Source organism: Labeo rohita, chromosome 19 (genome assembly GCF_022985175.1).
Source record: "Labeo rohita strain BAU-BD-2019 chromosome 19, IGBB_LRoh.1.0, whole genome shotgun sequence".
NCBI lineage: Eukaryota > Metazoa > Chordata > Actinopteri > Cypriniformes > Cyprinidae > Labeo > Labeo rohita.
This window is the reverse complement of record NC_066887.1, coordinates 17,238,500-17,254,806: the sequence shown is the minus strand read 5'-3', so window position 1 is coordinate 17,254,806 and position 16,307 is coordinate 17,238,500. Positions and strand designations below refer to the sequence as shown.

Genomic DNA, 16,307 nt, shown 5'->3' with positions numbered 1-16,307 from the left:
TTTATGTTGCAACAGCACATAGTTCATGCCAAGAAAGTGACTGACAGACATCTGCTTTGATTTTAAAGTTGACATATCATGAGAAACCAAATTTCCTTTGATCTTTTGAGATAGGAGTTTGACGTACTAGAAAGCTTAAACGTGAAACTTCCCATTCAAAAAGAGCGACTGGTTTTGAACTTCTGCAACTCTCTAGCAATAGATACGGTGCCTTGCGAAAGTATTCATACCCCTTTTTCACATTTTATGATGTTGCTGCCTTATGTTAAACTGCTTTAAATTTAATTTTTTCCACATCAATCCACATTCCATACACCGTAACGGCAAAGCAAATGACAAGTTTTTAACATCTTCGCAAATTTATTAAAATAAAAAAGGTTAAATGATTCCATTGCATAACTATTCATACCCTTATCTGGGACATTTGAAATTTTGCTCAGGAGCATTCATACTGATTGTAGACGTTATTACACTTCGAGTGGAGTTAACCTGTGGCAAATTCAATTGAACGGGTATGATTTGGAAAGGCACACGTCTTAATATAAGGTCTGCATATCAGAGCAAAAACCAAGCCTTGAGGTAAAAAAAAAAAAAATGCTTGTAGAACTCAGAAACAGGACTGCATCAAGCCTCACATCTTGGGAAGAGTTCAGAAAAATCTGCTGCATTGAAGATTCACAGAAGCATGTAACCTCCATTATCCAAAATGGGAGAACTCTGAAACAACCAGGAATCTTCCTGAGCAATTGATGGAGAAGGGCTTTGGTTAGAGTGGTGATGGTCACTCTAGTTGATCATAAGAGGAGATAGGAGAAACCTCCAGACGGACAAACATCCACCAATCTGGGCTTTATGGCAGTGTGGCCAAACTTAATCCTCTTCTCAGTAAAGACACATAAAAACACACCTAGAATTTGCAAAAAAAAAAAAAAATGATTCTGAAAAAAATGAAAAAAACAAGATTCTCTGGTCTGATGATCCTCAATTCCAAGCATCATGTTTGAAGGAAACCAGGCACTGCTCATCACCAGAAGAGTACCATCCCAAAAGAATAGTATGCTGGTAGCAGCCTCACGCTGTGGGGCTGTTTTTCAACAGCAGGGACTAAGAGACTTGTCAGAGTAGAAAAAAAAAGGTTAATGGTTAATGCACCAAAATATAGAGATAGCCTTAATGAAAACCCAGTCCAGAGCATTCAAAACCTCAAACTGGGCTGAAGGTTGAACTTCCAACAGGACAATGACCCTAGGCACATAGCAATGGCTTAAAGACAAATGTATGTCCTTGAGTGATCCAGCCAGAGCCTGGACTTGAACCCAATTAAACATTTTTGAAGAAACCTGAAAATGTGCATCTGCCCCCATCCAACCTGACAGAGCTTAAGAGGTGAAGAGGTGAGGAGAAGAATGGCAGAAAATTGCCAAATGCAGATGCAAAACTGGGCATTATACCGAAAAGCCAAAAATGTGTTTCAGCTAAGGACTAAATATTTATGCAGTGTGCTTATTTCAGGTTTTTTGTGAGAAATCTGTTTTTCATTTGTCATTTATTTGAAAAACATTTTTGAAAAAAATTCTCTTATGCAAGGCTGCATTTATGTAGCCAAAAATACAGTAAAAAATATTATTACAATCACAAATTTGAATACATTTTAAAATGTAATTCATTTCTGTGATGGCGGCCTCAGTGTCGCATGATACTTCAGAAATCATACAAATATTCTGATTTGGTGCTCAAGAAACTTATTATCAATGCTGAAAACAGCTGTGGAAATACTGCTACTTTTTACATTTTTCAGGATTCTTTGAAAAGGAAAAGAAAGGAAAGGAAAGGACGTGACGTGTGGCCAAGTATGGTGACCCATACTCGGAATTTGTGCTCTGCATTTAACCCATCCAAGTGCACACACACAGTAGTGAACACATACTCGGAGAATCCCTGCCGGACCTGGGACTTGAACCCGCAACCTATCGGTTACAAGCCCAACTCCCTAACCATTAGGCCATGGCTTATTATTAATATTATTATTTTTATTTAAAAAAAAAAGCCTTATCCCAAGCTTTGAATGCAATGTATTGTAAGTGTACCTCAAAAAACGATAAAAATATAAGACTTTCTTTACATTTTCTACTCTCAAACTTCAGAAATACCTGTTTTGAAGGTCAGTTAGCAGTCACTTTGACAAGCACACCAACAGCAATCCAGCTTTTGACAGTCTCCCCACAGACAGTATGAGTCACTTTGCAATTGCCTGCGTTCACAAATCAGTGGGTATGCTTCTTTACGGCATCCCTGTCAATTCTCATTCTCTGTAGGTGTGTTAAAAGCGTTTGCATTTAAAAAAGCACAGAGAGAGACAGATCTGAAATCGGAGTATAATAAAACCTTAAAAATTTCTATCTCAAAGGCATTTCCTTCAGAAGCAAGGAAATAACCAAGTGACACTTCACTCCGTGATATTGACCGCAGGTATTCCTAGACTCCCTAAACTCAGACAAGGAGTACGTCTCTGCTGAAACCCCGATGCTCAGATTCAAGCAACATTCCCCCACAGTGACATCAATACCTGCCACACAAACGCCTCATAGCTTAGAATCTCAATGCATCCAATTATACATCTTATCACTTTTCCCTGCAGGGATCGAAATGAGCAAACCGCAGTGCTATCACTATAAAAATCGTGAGATTCCATCAAACATGCTTTTATTAACAAGGGTTGTGACTCTTGAATAGTACTTCACTCTCCGGAAAGAGTGTGCTGAATTGTAAAACAGGTGGATGAATTTGCAGTCAAAAGGAAAGTTTTAGCGGTTCAACTGGCAGTGGCTCGATCCAGATGCACACAGCCTTATTAAAGTCAAGGGACAAAACCAGCAACAAAGTTCAAGTGGAAAGATAATGGTTTGCAGTTGAATCCTGACCAAAGAGGTCTACAACACCTGAAGACCGTTATCGGCTTTATGTAATTTTGGGCACATACGTTTTTAAAGGGATAGTCCACCCCCCCCCAAAAAAAAAAAAAAAAAAAAAAAAAAAAAAAAAAAAAAAAAATTCACAATTCTGTTAGACCTTCAATCATCTTCAGAGCACAAATTAAGATATTTTTGATGAAATCCAAGAGCTTTCTGACCCTGCTTAGACAGCAATGCAACTACCACGTTCAAGGCCCAGAAAGCTAGTAAGGATATTGTTAAAATAGTCAACGTGACATCAGTGGTTCAACTGTAATGTTACGAAGCTATGAGAATACTTTTTGCGTGCAAAGAAAACAAAAATAACGACTTCATTTAATAACTTCTGCTCTTCCGTGTCAGTTCGTGACATACATCACGGCACTCTTCTGAATGGGCGTCAAAGACTGACACGTGATCTAAAACTAGTGCTGCATCTGTAAAACACTGTTCAATTCTATTTGCATCCCAGCCCATGATGCTAAGCAGATGTTGGCAAATTAGGGGGAAAATTACAGCCCTTATTTCTCACACCTCTGTCCAAATTTCAAGCACCATTCAACCTGACTCGTGAGTAATGCAGAGGCTGACGTCACACTTCCCACAGACAGCCGTTGTCAACTACCTCACTGCTTGTTGGAGACTAATTGCTTGAAAAAAACATAAGGCAAGGTGGAAAAACAACATGACAAAACACATAGCTGTTACATCCTGTAGAATACATCACTGCCAGCGTGTTAAAACCCCAGTAGGCAAAGCCTAAAATGCCTTTGATATTCACTGGGTATCAGAGTAACTCACAAACATATGAGACCACATTATGCATCGTTACATAAACAAGTAAATGAGGAGGGAGAGCAAGCGGCCAATCAGCTCCATATTGTCTCCGGCTCACATATATCACAGCTATGCCTTTATCAAGACAGCCTGGCTTCGCAAATGTTCCCGCTGCAGGTCTTATTACTTCTGCTGCAGAAATGACAGTGCCTTATGGAGCGAGGTCTGTCTCTCTATCTATCAATCGATCTATCCAATCTCACCCCCTAATAATTGTAAGGTGCCAGAGTGTAAAATTCGACAGGGAAAATGGGGCTGATTCCTTTTTTAAATTACATCTCCTTCATTGCAGGCTTTTGTGGCTGCGCAGCATTCTGAAATGCTCAAACAGAGGCAGCGTCCAAAAATAACACTCGCCAATGGCTAAACGGGAGTAAACTTTTTTGCGAGTTAATAAATTAGAGCTACTCTCCTTTATTAACTTTATTATACTACAATGCAAAATTTAAGCTGTAAACTAGAAAAAAAATATTGCCCCCCAGTGGCTGGTTTCTTTCAAATTTCTCACAGACGTTTAGGGCCGTGAGTCAAACAGGACCCCGAGTTTTGTTCTGATCAGCCTCTGTTAACTTTGTCTAATAGGTGCTCAAAGTTCATTGGTCAATGGTGGCCATGTTTTTTTTAGATACGCAAATGCCCTTATTGATGCTTGTGGCACTTTGGACCAAGACTGTGCACATGGATTTTTATATCAATACGACAAACAGCTGCATAGTTATGGCCATTTTTATGTTTTTTTCCCCCTTATAGCACCACCAAGTGGCCAAGCTCAGCAACTTTTTCACATGACCTGAGATTCAGCTCTTATGTACGCACTGTGAGTTTGGCAAATATATCTCATTCAAAAGTTATAGCCTGCCACTTTTGAACATTTTGGCATCCCTTTGCAACAGAGAGTCGAAAATTACATTTTTTTTAAATAATTATTAATATTCACTCTCCAGAGAATCTTCCTGCATTGGCTTGGTTCCAATCAGGTGAAAAATCTAGGACTAGTTCACCAAAGTACATTTTTCAAAAGATGCAAAATCACCCAGAGTGACAGACGAATCCGAGGTGTGCGTTTTGTCTGTCATGAGCCAAGTATTCCAACGACATTATATACTTGAGCCAAACGGTTAAGGACTTATGAGCAATTTCATACTTTTGATGGCTGTAGCGCCCCCGCCAGGCCAATTGGGGCGAGCCTTGGTCACATCCCTCCAAGTTTCAAGTCTCTACGACTTACGGTCTGGTCTGCCTGATCAGTTTTACGTGGAATTTGCTGATACTTGGCCACTCTAATAATTACAATAGAGTTTCAGTGCTACGCGACTGAACCCCTAATAAATGTAGTTACGGCACCTACCAACAGGACCTTACTATCCAAACTGACCTCAGTACCTCAAATAGCTGTTCAGAAAATTTGAAAAATGAATTTTCATTCCATTTCTCCTTCAAAGACTGAGACTTTAAACAGAAGGAAATCACATTGGTCAGGTTTCCATGCACTCCATGCAGAGCAGGCTGACTGAAGGCTGATCAGATAGCAAAAACTTTCTGTGCCAGCTTAAACAGAGTCACAAAAAGAGAGAAAGAGCTAAAGACTGCTGAACAATCGCTAGTAGCCTTTACATGAACCACTCTGACGGCATTTTCCCTGTCTGTTAGGCCACATCCTAATGAAATAAAGACATTCCATTAGAGCGGGTCGTGACATATTGATCACAGGACAGCAAACAGGTGCATTTGTTCCTCACCAACATACTCTCTGATGAAACTTCACAGCTTAAGTACCATATCCTTCAACACAGATTGCAGATTGTTTTACGCCAGACTGAGAACATCTTGAGTAATAAAAGCGACGTAATGTCATTAAGAGGCAACATGAGTACAAATTCATACTGCTATTTTTAGAACTTGCTATAGTTTATGTTCCCACTGAGTCGAAGTGAAAAAACTTTGCCAGAGGAAAGAAAAACGAGTGCATTAGTAGATGTTAAGATAACTTGCTGTAAAAGAACCTTTCTTTATTGAAAGGCATTCAGATGTGGCTTGCAAAACAGATTTATCAATGATTTGGTATTTGATATTTTACCAGTGGGGATTTTTCAAATCTCACAAAAATGCCTATTTTTTTAAACAACTGCTATTTATAAAAGGCTCCAAAAGTTTTTTCACGGCACCTCATAAGTTTTACATCTACACATACTTTTCATCTTACATAATTTAAGTAATGCCTGCTGCTGTATCAAATAAAGTCTCGGACATCATTATACAGTATGCCATGTGATAAACAGTGGCCTTACCTTGGCAGAGCCTGTCAAATTAAATGTAACTCAGCAAATCTGAAAAGGTCAACTATAGAATAAATTCAGTTACAGTATATTGAACATGAACAGCATTTTTCCCAGAGGCTAAATCTGTTGGATATTTAGTACAACAATACCAGAAAATGGCATTACTGTATACATTAGTGCAGTAAGTACCTACTTTACAATTCTTACAGTAACAGATTTTACATTCTCACAGTGTCAGAATTTGCACAAATTAAATGTTTTAAAAAAACTTACTTGTGAAAATAGGACAAAGCATTTTTGCAAGCAACACCTGAACGGCTGTCAGCAAAGAAAGATGCTGTATGGATATGGACTATATACAACCCTAAAGACACTAATTTAAATTAATGGCTATGTTACAAATGTAATCAGCTTGTGAAAAGACTAAAGAGATTTAAAAACGCAGTTTAGAAATTCAATATTCTTTTTATATTGAACTTTGGGATCTTGACGTCTCACCAATCCAGTTAGCGGTTTTCCACCCACCTTATACAGTTGTAGTGTTTAAAAGTGCTGGCAGCCTTCTGGCATTCTAAACACAGCTGGATGGCGCCTGGATAGTCTTCCTCCTGTAAATTTAAATGCTCAGTTTTACCTGAATCTCAGTAGATGTTTTTATAGAACCCAACTAGAACATCTGAGCTAATAGTTTAAAGAATGATGTTAGATTTCTATCATTACCCTCGCAATGACAGAACAATCTCGTGTTACAGGTGAAGTTTATATTTAGAAGACGTAAACAGATTAAACACCACAGTTAGAGGGTGTGAGAGACAATCTCAGTCCAAAGCATCTTCATCCAGCTAATATCTGTTCGATTGTTTGTAAGTTGTCTTTTGGCTATCTTTCAAATATGGCGTGTTTGTGTATTGCACATTAGGGCAGATTTCTCTGCCAACTTACCTCCAGCATTTCACTCAGTCGAACATCAGTTCTTTGCTGTGGAAGAAGCAAAAGAAAGAAGGACAGAGTGTCTGTGAAACTGGGCTGAAGGAAATTAACATGAACAGAGGACAGAAACTTTCTGTTTAGCTATTAACAATGTTAATGAAGTGATTACCAGCGTTTTTATGGTCCTCAAAGATTTCAACAATCCTGTCAACAGCTGTCGTCGTTTCTGATTGGCTAACAGCCCCAGACTGGCTTCGGTGAAGCCTTCTTTAGCAGAACGAAGCTGTCTGAAAGCAGAATTACAGCATTTGTGCCTATTATACTGCTTATCAAAACTTTCAGCAATAGCTGGCCTTAAATGAAAATGAAAACATTCATTTACTCATGTTGTTTTAAACCTATTTGACTTATTCTTTCAATGAATACAAAAACAAAAGGACTGTTCTGTTCTTTTTCAAAGAATTACAATGTGTAGGGATTGAAGCATCCAAAGGACAATCAACATTAGTATATTTAACATAGTCCATACAACTTGTGTGCTGTATTCTAGTTCGTCTGACGTCATATGATAGCTTTTGAGAGAAAAATAAACAGGAGAGATGCAAGTTGTTATTCACAAAAAAACCTTAAAGGGGTTATGAACTGCCTTTTTTTATTATTTTGTACTGTTCTTTGAGGTCCACTTTTAATGCGATCATTATTTTAAATTAAAAAACATCATAATTTAGAAGTAATAGGCTATTTTCTGTCCTGTTTTAACCCCTCATCAGAACACTCTGTTTGTGGAGGACTGTAGACTTGGAAGTAAACAACCACTGGTATGATTGGTTAACACTTGTGTATGTTTGACAGCATACATCCTTCACTGATGGTCAATGTTGTGATTTAGGTCAAAAACTAATAAATAGCAGTACATATCAAACGATCTATAATCACAGACAAAGCAACAGTGACCATATAATAAAAACAGTTACTCACACTTTTATGGTTTGACATTAGTATATAGTCCAAATAGCATTGTCTATTAGTTTCAGTCTCCACTGAATTGTGTCTTGTTTTTAAACAAACTCATGGTATTATAAGTGAACAAAGGACCAAGTTCTTACTGACGTGATCTGGAACTTCTATAAAAAGTAAAGTTCATCCACTCTTTCCTATCATTGGGATGAGAAGGAAGGCAATGCAAAGACTGCTTTTCCACAACTTGGCACTGATTAGCATCTCGTTATCTTCTGAGCAGTGATGGGAATAACGGCGTTATAATAAACGGCGTTACTAACGACGTTACTTTTTTCATTAACAAGTAATCAAATGAATTACTGTTACCCCCGTTACAATGCCGTTAACATTACTGACAATAAAATGTGCCGTTACTATAAGTTTTGTGTTGCATTCTTCTGAGGTAAATTCTGGCTTATTCCTTTCAGTGCGTCTTCTTCCAGAAATGAAAAAAATAGTCGAGATGAACTTGATGAATGTTCACGTTTGTTTATGGAGGTAATGTGGGTGTTTACCTACGTGTCCACACGTCTTACGCAGTGTTGGGGGTAACGCATTACAAGTAATGCAAGTTACGTAATATTATTACTTTTTTCAAGTAACTAGTAAAGTAACGCATTACTTTTTAATTGACAAGAAAATATCTGAGTTACTTTTTTAAAAATAAGTAACGCCAGTTACTTTCCCCCCCATTTATTAATTAAAGCTTTCCTGTCCCCATGTTGAGAGAAATCGGGAGTAAGATGTTAGTTCTACAATAAATGTGAACATGCATTAATTCATCTCACTCACTAAAAACAGATTCAGTATTCCTCAAAATGCATAAAAGCAGTGAAATTCAACTCAGAATATAATGCAAACCTGCAATAATTAAATATGTTAAATAATACAAATATATGCATTTAATCCTGTTTTATTAAATTATCTCTTTGCTGCCGATCCAATTCAACCATACTCATAAGCAAAAATTGCTAAAGATAATCTAACATTTGTTTTCCTCTTTTTATTGCTGAAGAGTTGACATTTTTTTCTTCTGCGTTCCACTGTACATACATGAATGTACTTTTCTCAAAGCCTGAGGTTTTTGCTGTGAAAAGCCTTTTACATTTGCCAAAAATAAAACTTTTTATATTAAAAACAAACAAGCAAGCCCTGCCCAGATTTAAAAAGTAACGCAAAAGTAAAGTAATGCATTACTTTCCATAAAAAGTAACTAAGTAATGTAATTAGTTACTTTTTTAGGGAGTAACTCAATATTGTAATGGATTACTTTTAAAAGTAACTTTCCCCAACATTGGTCTTACGTGGATGTTTAAAATTTTAAAAGCAGAGACACTTGTGGGCGTGATTACATTAGAGATGACTTTTGTTAGTTTAGTTTCTGCGTAGACCTGCATTTACCTCTATAGTTAATCTACACTACATGTGTGAAATGTAGGTGGGGCTAAACAGGCAGTGATGTAGAAGCAGGCGTTGATCTTCTGTGGAGGCAGAGTTTAGCCACACTATTACATCATAAATTGGCACATTCCACAACCTGTCGTTTTGGCAGATTTGCTTCAACATAAGCTGTTTTTAGACTGACAAGAAAGTTTTGAGTTCTGAAACTTACAAGAAGTTTTTTTTATAGTACAAAAGGACAAAAGATGGCAAAAGATCAAGGGAATTTTTCATTTTTCAGTTCATGACACATTTAACACCATCTCTACAGTACAGTATTCTCCCATAGCAAATTGTGGTAGTAGCAAACTCTTTCTTTCTTCATATTTCTAATAACTGTCAGTCAGAACTAATTGTATTATAGTATATCATACATATTATTACATATAGTAAACATAACATTCTAGTATAATACAACTAAATTTTAGTAATGAGTTCCTGAAGCTTTAAATATCTTAAGCGTAAATATTGCTTTGCCCTGTTGTGGGACACTTTCTCAAGATTTAATTTTTGCTTAATTTCCTCTCAATTTTCATACACTACAAAAATGCAGTTCTTTGGCAGATTCTTGAGAGTTTATGAGGGCAGGGAAGATGTTAACTTCTTGAAGAAATGATTCATTTGATTCTTTTATGGAACTTGTCCAAAAGATTTGTCCTGATTGATCTAGTTCAAAAGTTCAGCTCACTGATAAAACAGCTGACTGGAATGAATAATGCTGTAAATCTCTTGCATGTCTGTTTCTCACACAAAGCTAAAATGCGACTTCAGAAGCCTTAGAACTTACCCTCTTAAAAATGCTGGGTTATTTATTTGTATTTTTTTTTAACCCAAATGGTGTGTCATTTATTGGGTTGTTTTTAATATTTTTACCCAGGTCCTGGGTAGTTTTTCTGCACTCGAAAAAATGCTGGGTTATTTTTTTAACCCAAATTCTGGGTTCAGCTTGTTGGGTCATTTAATTGGGGTTTTGTAATATTTTTTACCCAGGTGTTGGGTAGTTTTTCTGTAACTTAGCTGCTGGCCCACTTTTAATGGGTTATTAAATATTGGGCTATTTGCTGCTGAGTTACAGTCAGAGCGCAGGCTTTTTGCGTTCTCAGCGCAGATGATTTGGTGCGCTTCTTAAGCTAAATAAATGTATGCATACATTTTATTTAATTTAGAAAGTCTTTACTGTGCTGTAAATTACATTATTTTACACAACGCAACATACAAGGACAAGACTTCACTTATCTGCGTCAGCAGCGGTCATTTCGCATGACAGAAACGCCTTTTGTCTTGCATAACATAAATTAATTTTATCCATTATAAAACTAAATTTAATTTAATTTGATGTTAAAATATGTTCTCTAAACTCAGCACTGTTTATGGCCAGGTTATGGAGTATGTCACAGGATCTTTCAGCTATGAGTGAAACGCAAGGTGGCGGTCTGAGGCTCGTAGTTCCCCCGGCAAACAGCACTATTTCGGTGAAAAGTGATGACAGAGGATGGTTGAATACACTTAAATTACGTTGAAGTGTAAACGTTTTTTTCTTTCCAAAAATGCTTGTTAAAGGAGTTTAAATGTATGTTGTAAACTATGCTGTATTCACCCAAATAAGTTCAATTTGTCTTCAATATTTTTGTCCATATGGGTGTTCATGCTTAATAATAAATGTTCATCTTTCATTGCTGTTGCCTATATAATTCTGTGTGTGATTTTTAATTTCCACCCCATTTTAAGCCAGCAATATAATCATTTTTAAACAATAGTTGCCTTAAATAAAACAACCCAGCATGTGTTCTGTACAATATTTACCCAGCGCTGGGTTGCCAAATAACCCAAGTTGGGTTATTTTTAACCCAACATTTTTTAGAGTGCAGTATAAAAGGCATCCAGACCATTTTTTTATACTTTTATGATCTTCTGTATTCTTTTTGAAACAAGCGAACTTTCCACATATCAATGTTCTCTTTTTTTTGTGAGCTTGGAACAACATATGGGTGAAAAATGATAACACAGCTTTCATTTATTAGCTGTGCTATTTCTTTAAACCCGATTTTCAAAATGTGACAGTGATAAAAGCTCTCTGACCTTCGTGCATTAGTGCAGATGACCGCAGCCAGCTGCAAGTTGGTCTGCAGAGACGTCACTCTCTCCAGCTCCTGCAACACAACAATGATTTTCAAGTTTTATGACAAGAGTTTATTCAAAACATTAGGCAAGCACAGCTTTGGTATCCTTTGAAGTAGACAAGACAAATGAGACAATGGCTATGACCTTCCTTCCATATAGCAGGATATTACCTCTCACGGATAACTGCGATTCTAACCTCTATGCTTAATGGGTTCAGACCAGAGATGTTCTCTTCTATTAGGCAATTTTTTCAGGCCCGTTATGAACAATAAAGTGAGAGAGATGATAATGGTGACAAGCTTACATTATAGGAATGAGAAAAGCAGCACAATGAAAAAGAACACACACCCTTAGCCCACACAGACACGTCCACTAACTAATAGACAGTTAAAGTTCAGGGCTTTTTGCGAGGTTTTTCCTATGCGAGGCCCCCCTTCACAGCATTCTCGGTTTTGAAGAGCGCAGCTGTCACAGCCTGAGGTGAGCTCACACTGAGTGACCCAGTCTTTCAATGCACATTAGGTCTGGCCAACACAGAGCCAGCCTTCAGCGCCGAAACATCATCCCAGTGTCACGTTAAAGATAATTATTTGGCCAAAGAATACGAGGTGGAAAAAATTGATTCCACAGAGAGGGGCAGAAGAAACAGAGGCTCCTTATGCGAAGCATCACAAGGAAAACCGTTCATTCTTCAGAAGGCCATCAGTAGCAAATACCCGGAAGAATCCTAGAAGGCTTCTGGGAGATGAACAGACCGTATTGAGCTTAAAGTTGGGTGCCTGGAGAACATCCTGAAGACTCTAAAGTACCGTCTAATAGATGACTGTACAAATAGGAATAAAACAAAAAGTGTAGTGTTTGATTTGTTCTGCCGTTCAGTCTACTGACAAACACATGGAGGGCGTGAGGTTAACAGAGTGTCTTTGCTTAGGGAACACAGGCTACTCGTTTAGCCCGGCATCTGTAGAATAAATCTGTGCGATTTATTCGGCGAAATCTATTTCTCTGTGCGACACAGAGCTTTTGAAGTGCCCTTGGATTTGCCCTCTCTAGAAAAGGAAGCTGAACCGAGCCATAGCCCCGCTGAGTCATAGGGTCCTTAAGGGATCCAGTGGGCTTCGGAGCTCAAGCAAGAGTGACTCACTACTTCCACATACACACCGTAGCCAAAAAAAATGGTTGCCACTCCTGTTTTGAGAGCTAAATCCTATTCGGTACACAAAAATTTGTTTATTCAAAACACATTCTACAACTGAATTCACTCTTAAATATAACCAAGACATATAACTGCCAATGACGATCAATGTAATAATTTAACCACTGCAAAACACCATCTTGGTAATCAGTATTTAGCTTCCCAGAATTACACAAGTAATTTCAACTGAATTTGTCTTGTTTTTTTTAAGCAGATTTCAGGTTCCATGGTTTTAAGTGTCATGCATGTCAATTTAAAAATAGTTAAACTTTTAAAAAAACATGTCGTGTGACTCCTATATTGGGTTTCATAAACCTTAGTCCACAGACACATTTCCTGTTGATCTGCAAAATTCATTAGATTCCTGAGGATGAAAGATTTCTTAAATGAAAATTCTGTCATTAATGACTCACCCTCATGTCATTCCAAACCCGTAAGACCTTCGTTCATTTTCAGAACACACATTTTTGATGAAATCCGAAAGCTTTCTGACCCTGCATAGACAGCAACACAACTGAAACACTTTATGACCCAGAAAGGTAGTAAGGACATTGATAAAATAGTCCATGAGTGGTTCAACCATAATGTTGTGAAGCTGTGAAAATACTTGATGTATGCAAAGAAGCTAAATAAATATACAATTAAAGTCAAACGTTTACATACACCTTGCAGAATCTGCAAAATAATAATTATTTTACCAAAATAAAATGCATGAATAAGATATTTCACATAAAAGGCATTTACATATAGTCCACGAGAGAAAATAATAGTTGAATTTATAAAAAAGACCCCGTTCAATAGTTTAAATGTAATTGATTCTTAATACTGTGTTGTTACCTGAATGATCCACAGCTGTGTTTTTTGTTTAATGATAGTTGTTCTTGAGTCAGTTAAACTGCCCACTGTTCTTCAGAAAAATCCTTCAGGTCCTACGAATTTGGGTTTCAGCTTTTTGTGTATTTGAAATGTAACTTATTTTGTCTTCTGACAAAAATGTAAGTATCTTCTGAAGGGCAGTATCAAATTAAAATACATATTTAAAAAAAAAAAAAAAAAACAGCTGTGGATCATTCAGGTAACATGGATGGATCTCAAAAACAAAAGTTCACCCTCAGGCTCTTAATGCATTGTGTTTTCTTCTGAAGCATCAGTGAGTGTTTGAACCTTCTGTAATAATTGCATATGAGTCCCTCAGTTGTCCTCAGTGTGAAAAGATGGATCTCAAAATTATAGTCATTGGTGGAAAGGGATCAAATACCAAAAAATGCTGAAAAACCAAAGAATTTGTGGGACCTGAAGGACTTTTCTAAAGAACAGCAGGCAGTTTAAATGCTCAGGAAAGGGACTCATGAACAACTATAAGTAAAACAAACAAACAAACAAACAAACAAAGTAACAACACAGTATTAAGAATCAAGTGTAATGTAAATGTAAATGTAAACTTTTGAACTTTTGATCATTTTTATAAATTCAACTATTATTCACTCTTGTGGACTATTTGTAAACATCTTTTATGTGAAATATCTTTTTCAGGTCAGTACTACATAAAATAAAATCATGCATTTTGTATGATGCCTCTTATTTTGGTAAAATAATTAACACTGTGCAGATTCTGCAAGGTGCATGTACACTTTTGTCTTCAACTGTATATATTAAATAAAGTCATTATTTTTGTTTTCTTTGCACACAAACAGTATTCTCATATTCAAGGGCACATTCTCATTTCTTAATTTGTGCTCTGTAGATGAACAAAGGTCTTACGGGCTTGAAAGTAATTTATGACAGAATTTTCGTTTTTGGGTGAACCCTTTGATGCAACAGGTTCAAGTTGGTCATGCTAACTCACTGCATTGACCAACAGAAAGCTGCTTGTTTTGAAAGAGACTTCAGTATGAGCTGTGGTTCATACATTGCCACACTATTAACAAACAATGGACCTTTTGCCAAAAAAACGTCACTTATGTGGCCACACTTTTAGCCAAGTTAGCAGTACGTTTTTGACAGGAAAGAAAACAAGGCTATGAGGGAAGTTCAGTGTGTTCACTGGATCACACTGTTCTTTAACAACAAATCCCTATTTATTTAGTTAGCTAAATATCTTCCCACATAACATTTCAGTAAACACAAACATGACCAAAAATGTTTTTATGTTGTGAGTTTTGAAAACTCCATACACTTAAAGCGACCAACAATATAACTGCAGAACATACTTATAAAAAACAAAACATTATCTACGCTAATATAGTTATCATGGTGTAAACACGCCTCAGGTCTATCCTTCATAGCCTCATTTTCATCCACATATTATTAATTAAATTAAATTACATAAGGCGTCTATCCTGATGTTTTTTTAATCACAGGAATCTACATCCTATGTGACCACCTTTTAAGAAAAGCATTGCATCTGGTACAAAGTCTAATGTACCAGAATGGCACTCTTAGCTTACCAACACACTGATGTCAAACTTTACTGAAATTCTTGTAAATAGAGTTACAGCCTATACAGAGATTTCACTGCAGTCAGGACAATGTCTTAGAAGGTGATATAAGCTGTCTGTGCATGCTGTACACAGCAATCATTTGGAAAAGTGTCCAAGTGACATGATGTACCACTCTTTGACTATTTATGTGATGTATCAGAAGATATCTAAAAGCATGGGCGGCTTATAATACAGCTCAAAAGCATGGCTGAAATCCCATCTTACTTCTGAAAGGCTTGGGACAAATGCAGGCTGCCGAGGTGTAAAATGGCTTGTGGCAAAGCACCAGCAGACTTAAAAGCTCTTCAAATGGATGAACACAAATACATCCTTTTGGCGAACACTTCTTAAGAGTTAATGTTTAAGATGTTTAAGACAGCAAGGGTTTAAAAATAGCACTTTTTCTATTCACGTGTGCTTTGGTGACCCATAAACTTGCCTATGTATGACTTTATGGTTTTCCTGAAGCATTCTCTTGTTACAAGGCTGGTCTAAAATTAGAACTTCAAAGCATCAACCTCAGCTATAAATAGCTAAAAGGAATTATTTTAGTGACGTGAATGTATTTTATTCAGTGTGCATTCTTGATATTGTATAAAAGCATCTGAGAGGGCATGAAATATGGTATTGTGCTACTCAGTGACTAATGCAAGAAGAATACCCAATGCTTTTTGTGTTGGTTTACAATGACTCAAGGGCAATTTGCTGTGACATGACTGTAGCAGTAATCTCTAAATGTTTTCTGTTCCGCTGTCCATTACAAAGACTGAGATTGGGGTCAGAAGATGAATATCTTCATTCCGTTTTGGATGAAGACATGTGATGGGTAAAGCAAGTCGTTTCAAAGCCACTAGCATCACCAAATGGAACTGTATAACTGTATATCTCCCATTGTTTGGACAAACTAGCCAATTCTTGATAAACAGTTCTTTAGTGATATATCAGCAAGTTTTATTATTTAGCCATTATCTGACAATTTTGACTTTATCAGCATCAATATTGACTTTATGTGATTAAACGAGGGTTGAACCAGTATCAAATTCTGTGGTATTCAATAGGCAATAAACTATTTCTG

At 36.9% G+C, this 16,307-nt stretch overlaps 1 protein-coding gene across 3 annotated transcripts in view; it reads right to left on the bottom strand.

Annotated features, from left to right (window-relative positions):
- vps50 (VPS50 EARP/GARPII complex subunit) overlaps positions 1-16,307 on the bottom strand; it is a 179,333-nt gene that overhangs the window by 140,694 nt on the left and 22,332 nt on the right. For all 3 annotated transcript variants that reach the window (XM_051137549.1, XM_051137550.1, XM_051137551.1), the window contains 4 exons: positions 11,516-11,586; positions 7,167-7,284; positions 7,010-7,045; positions 6,593-6,675 (listed from right to left, as the gene is read on the bottom strand). In XM_051137549.1, coding sequence (XP_050993506.1) covers positions 6,593-6,675; positions 7,010-7,045; positions 7,167-7,284; positions 11,516-11,586 — 308 coding nt within the window. The remainder of the gene's footprint in view (positions 1-6,592; positions 6,676-7,009; positions 7,046-7,166; positions 7,285-11,515; positions 11,587-16,307) is intronic.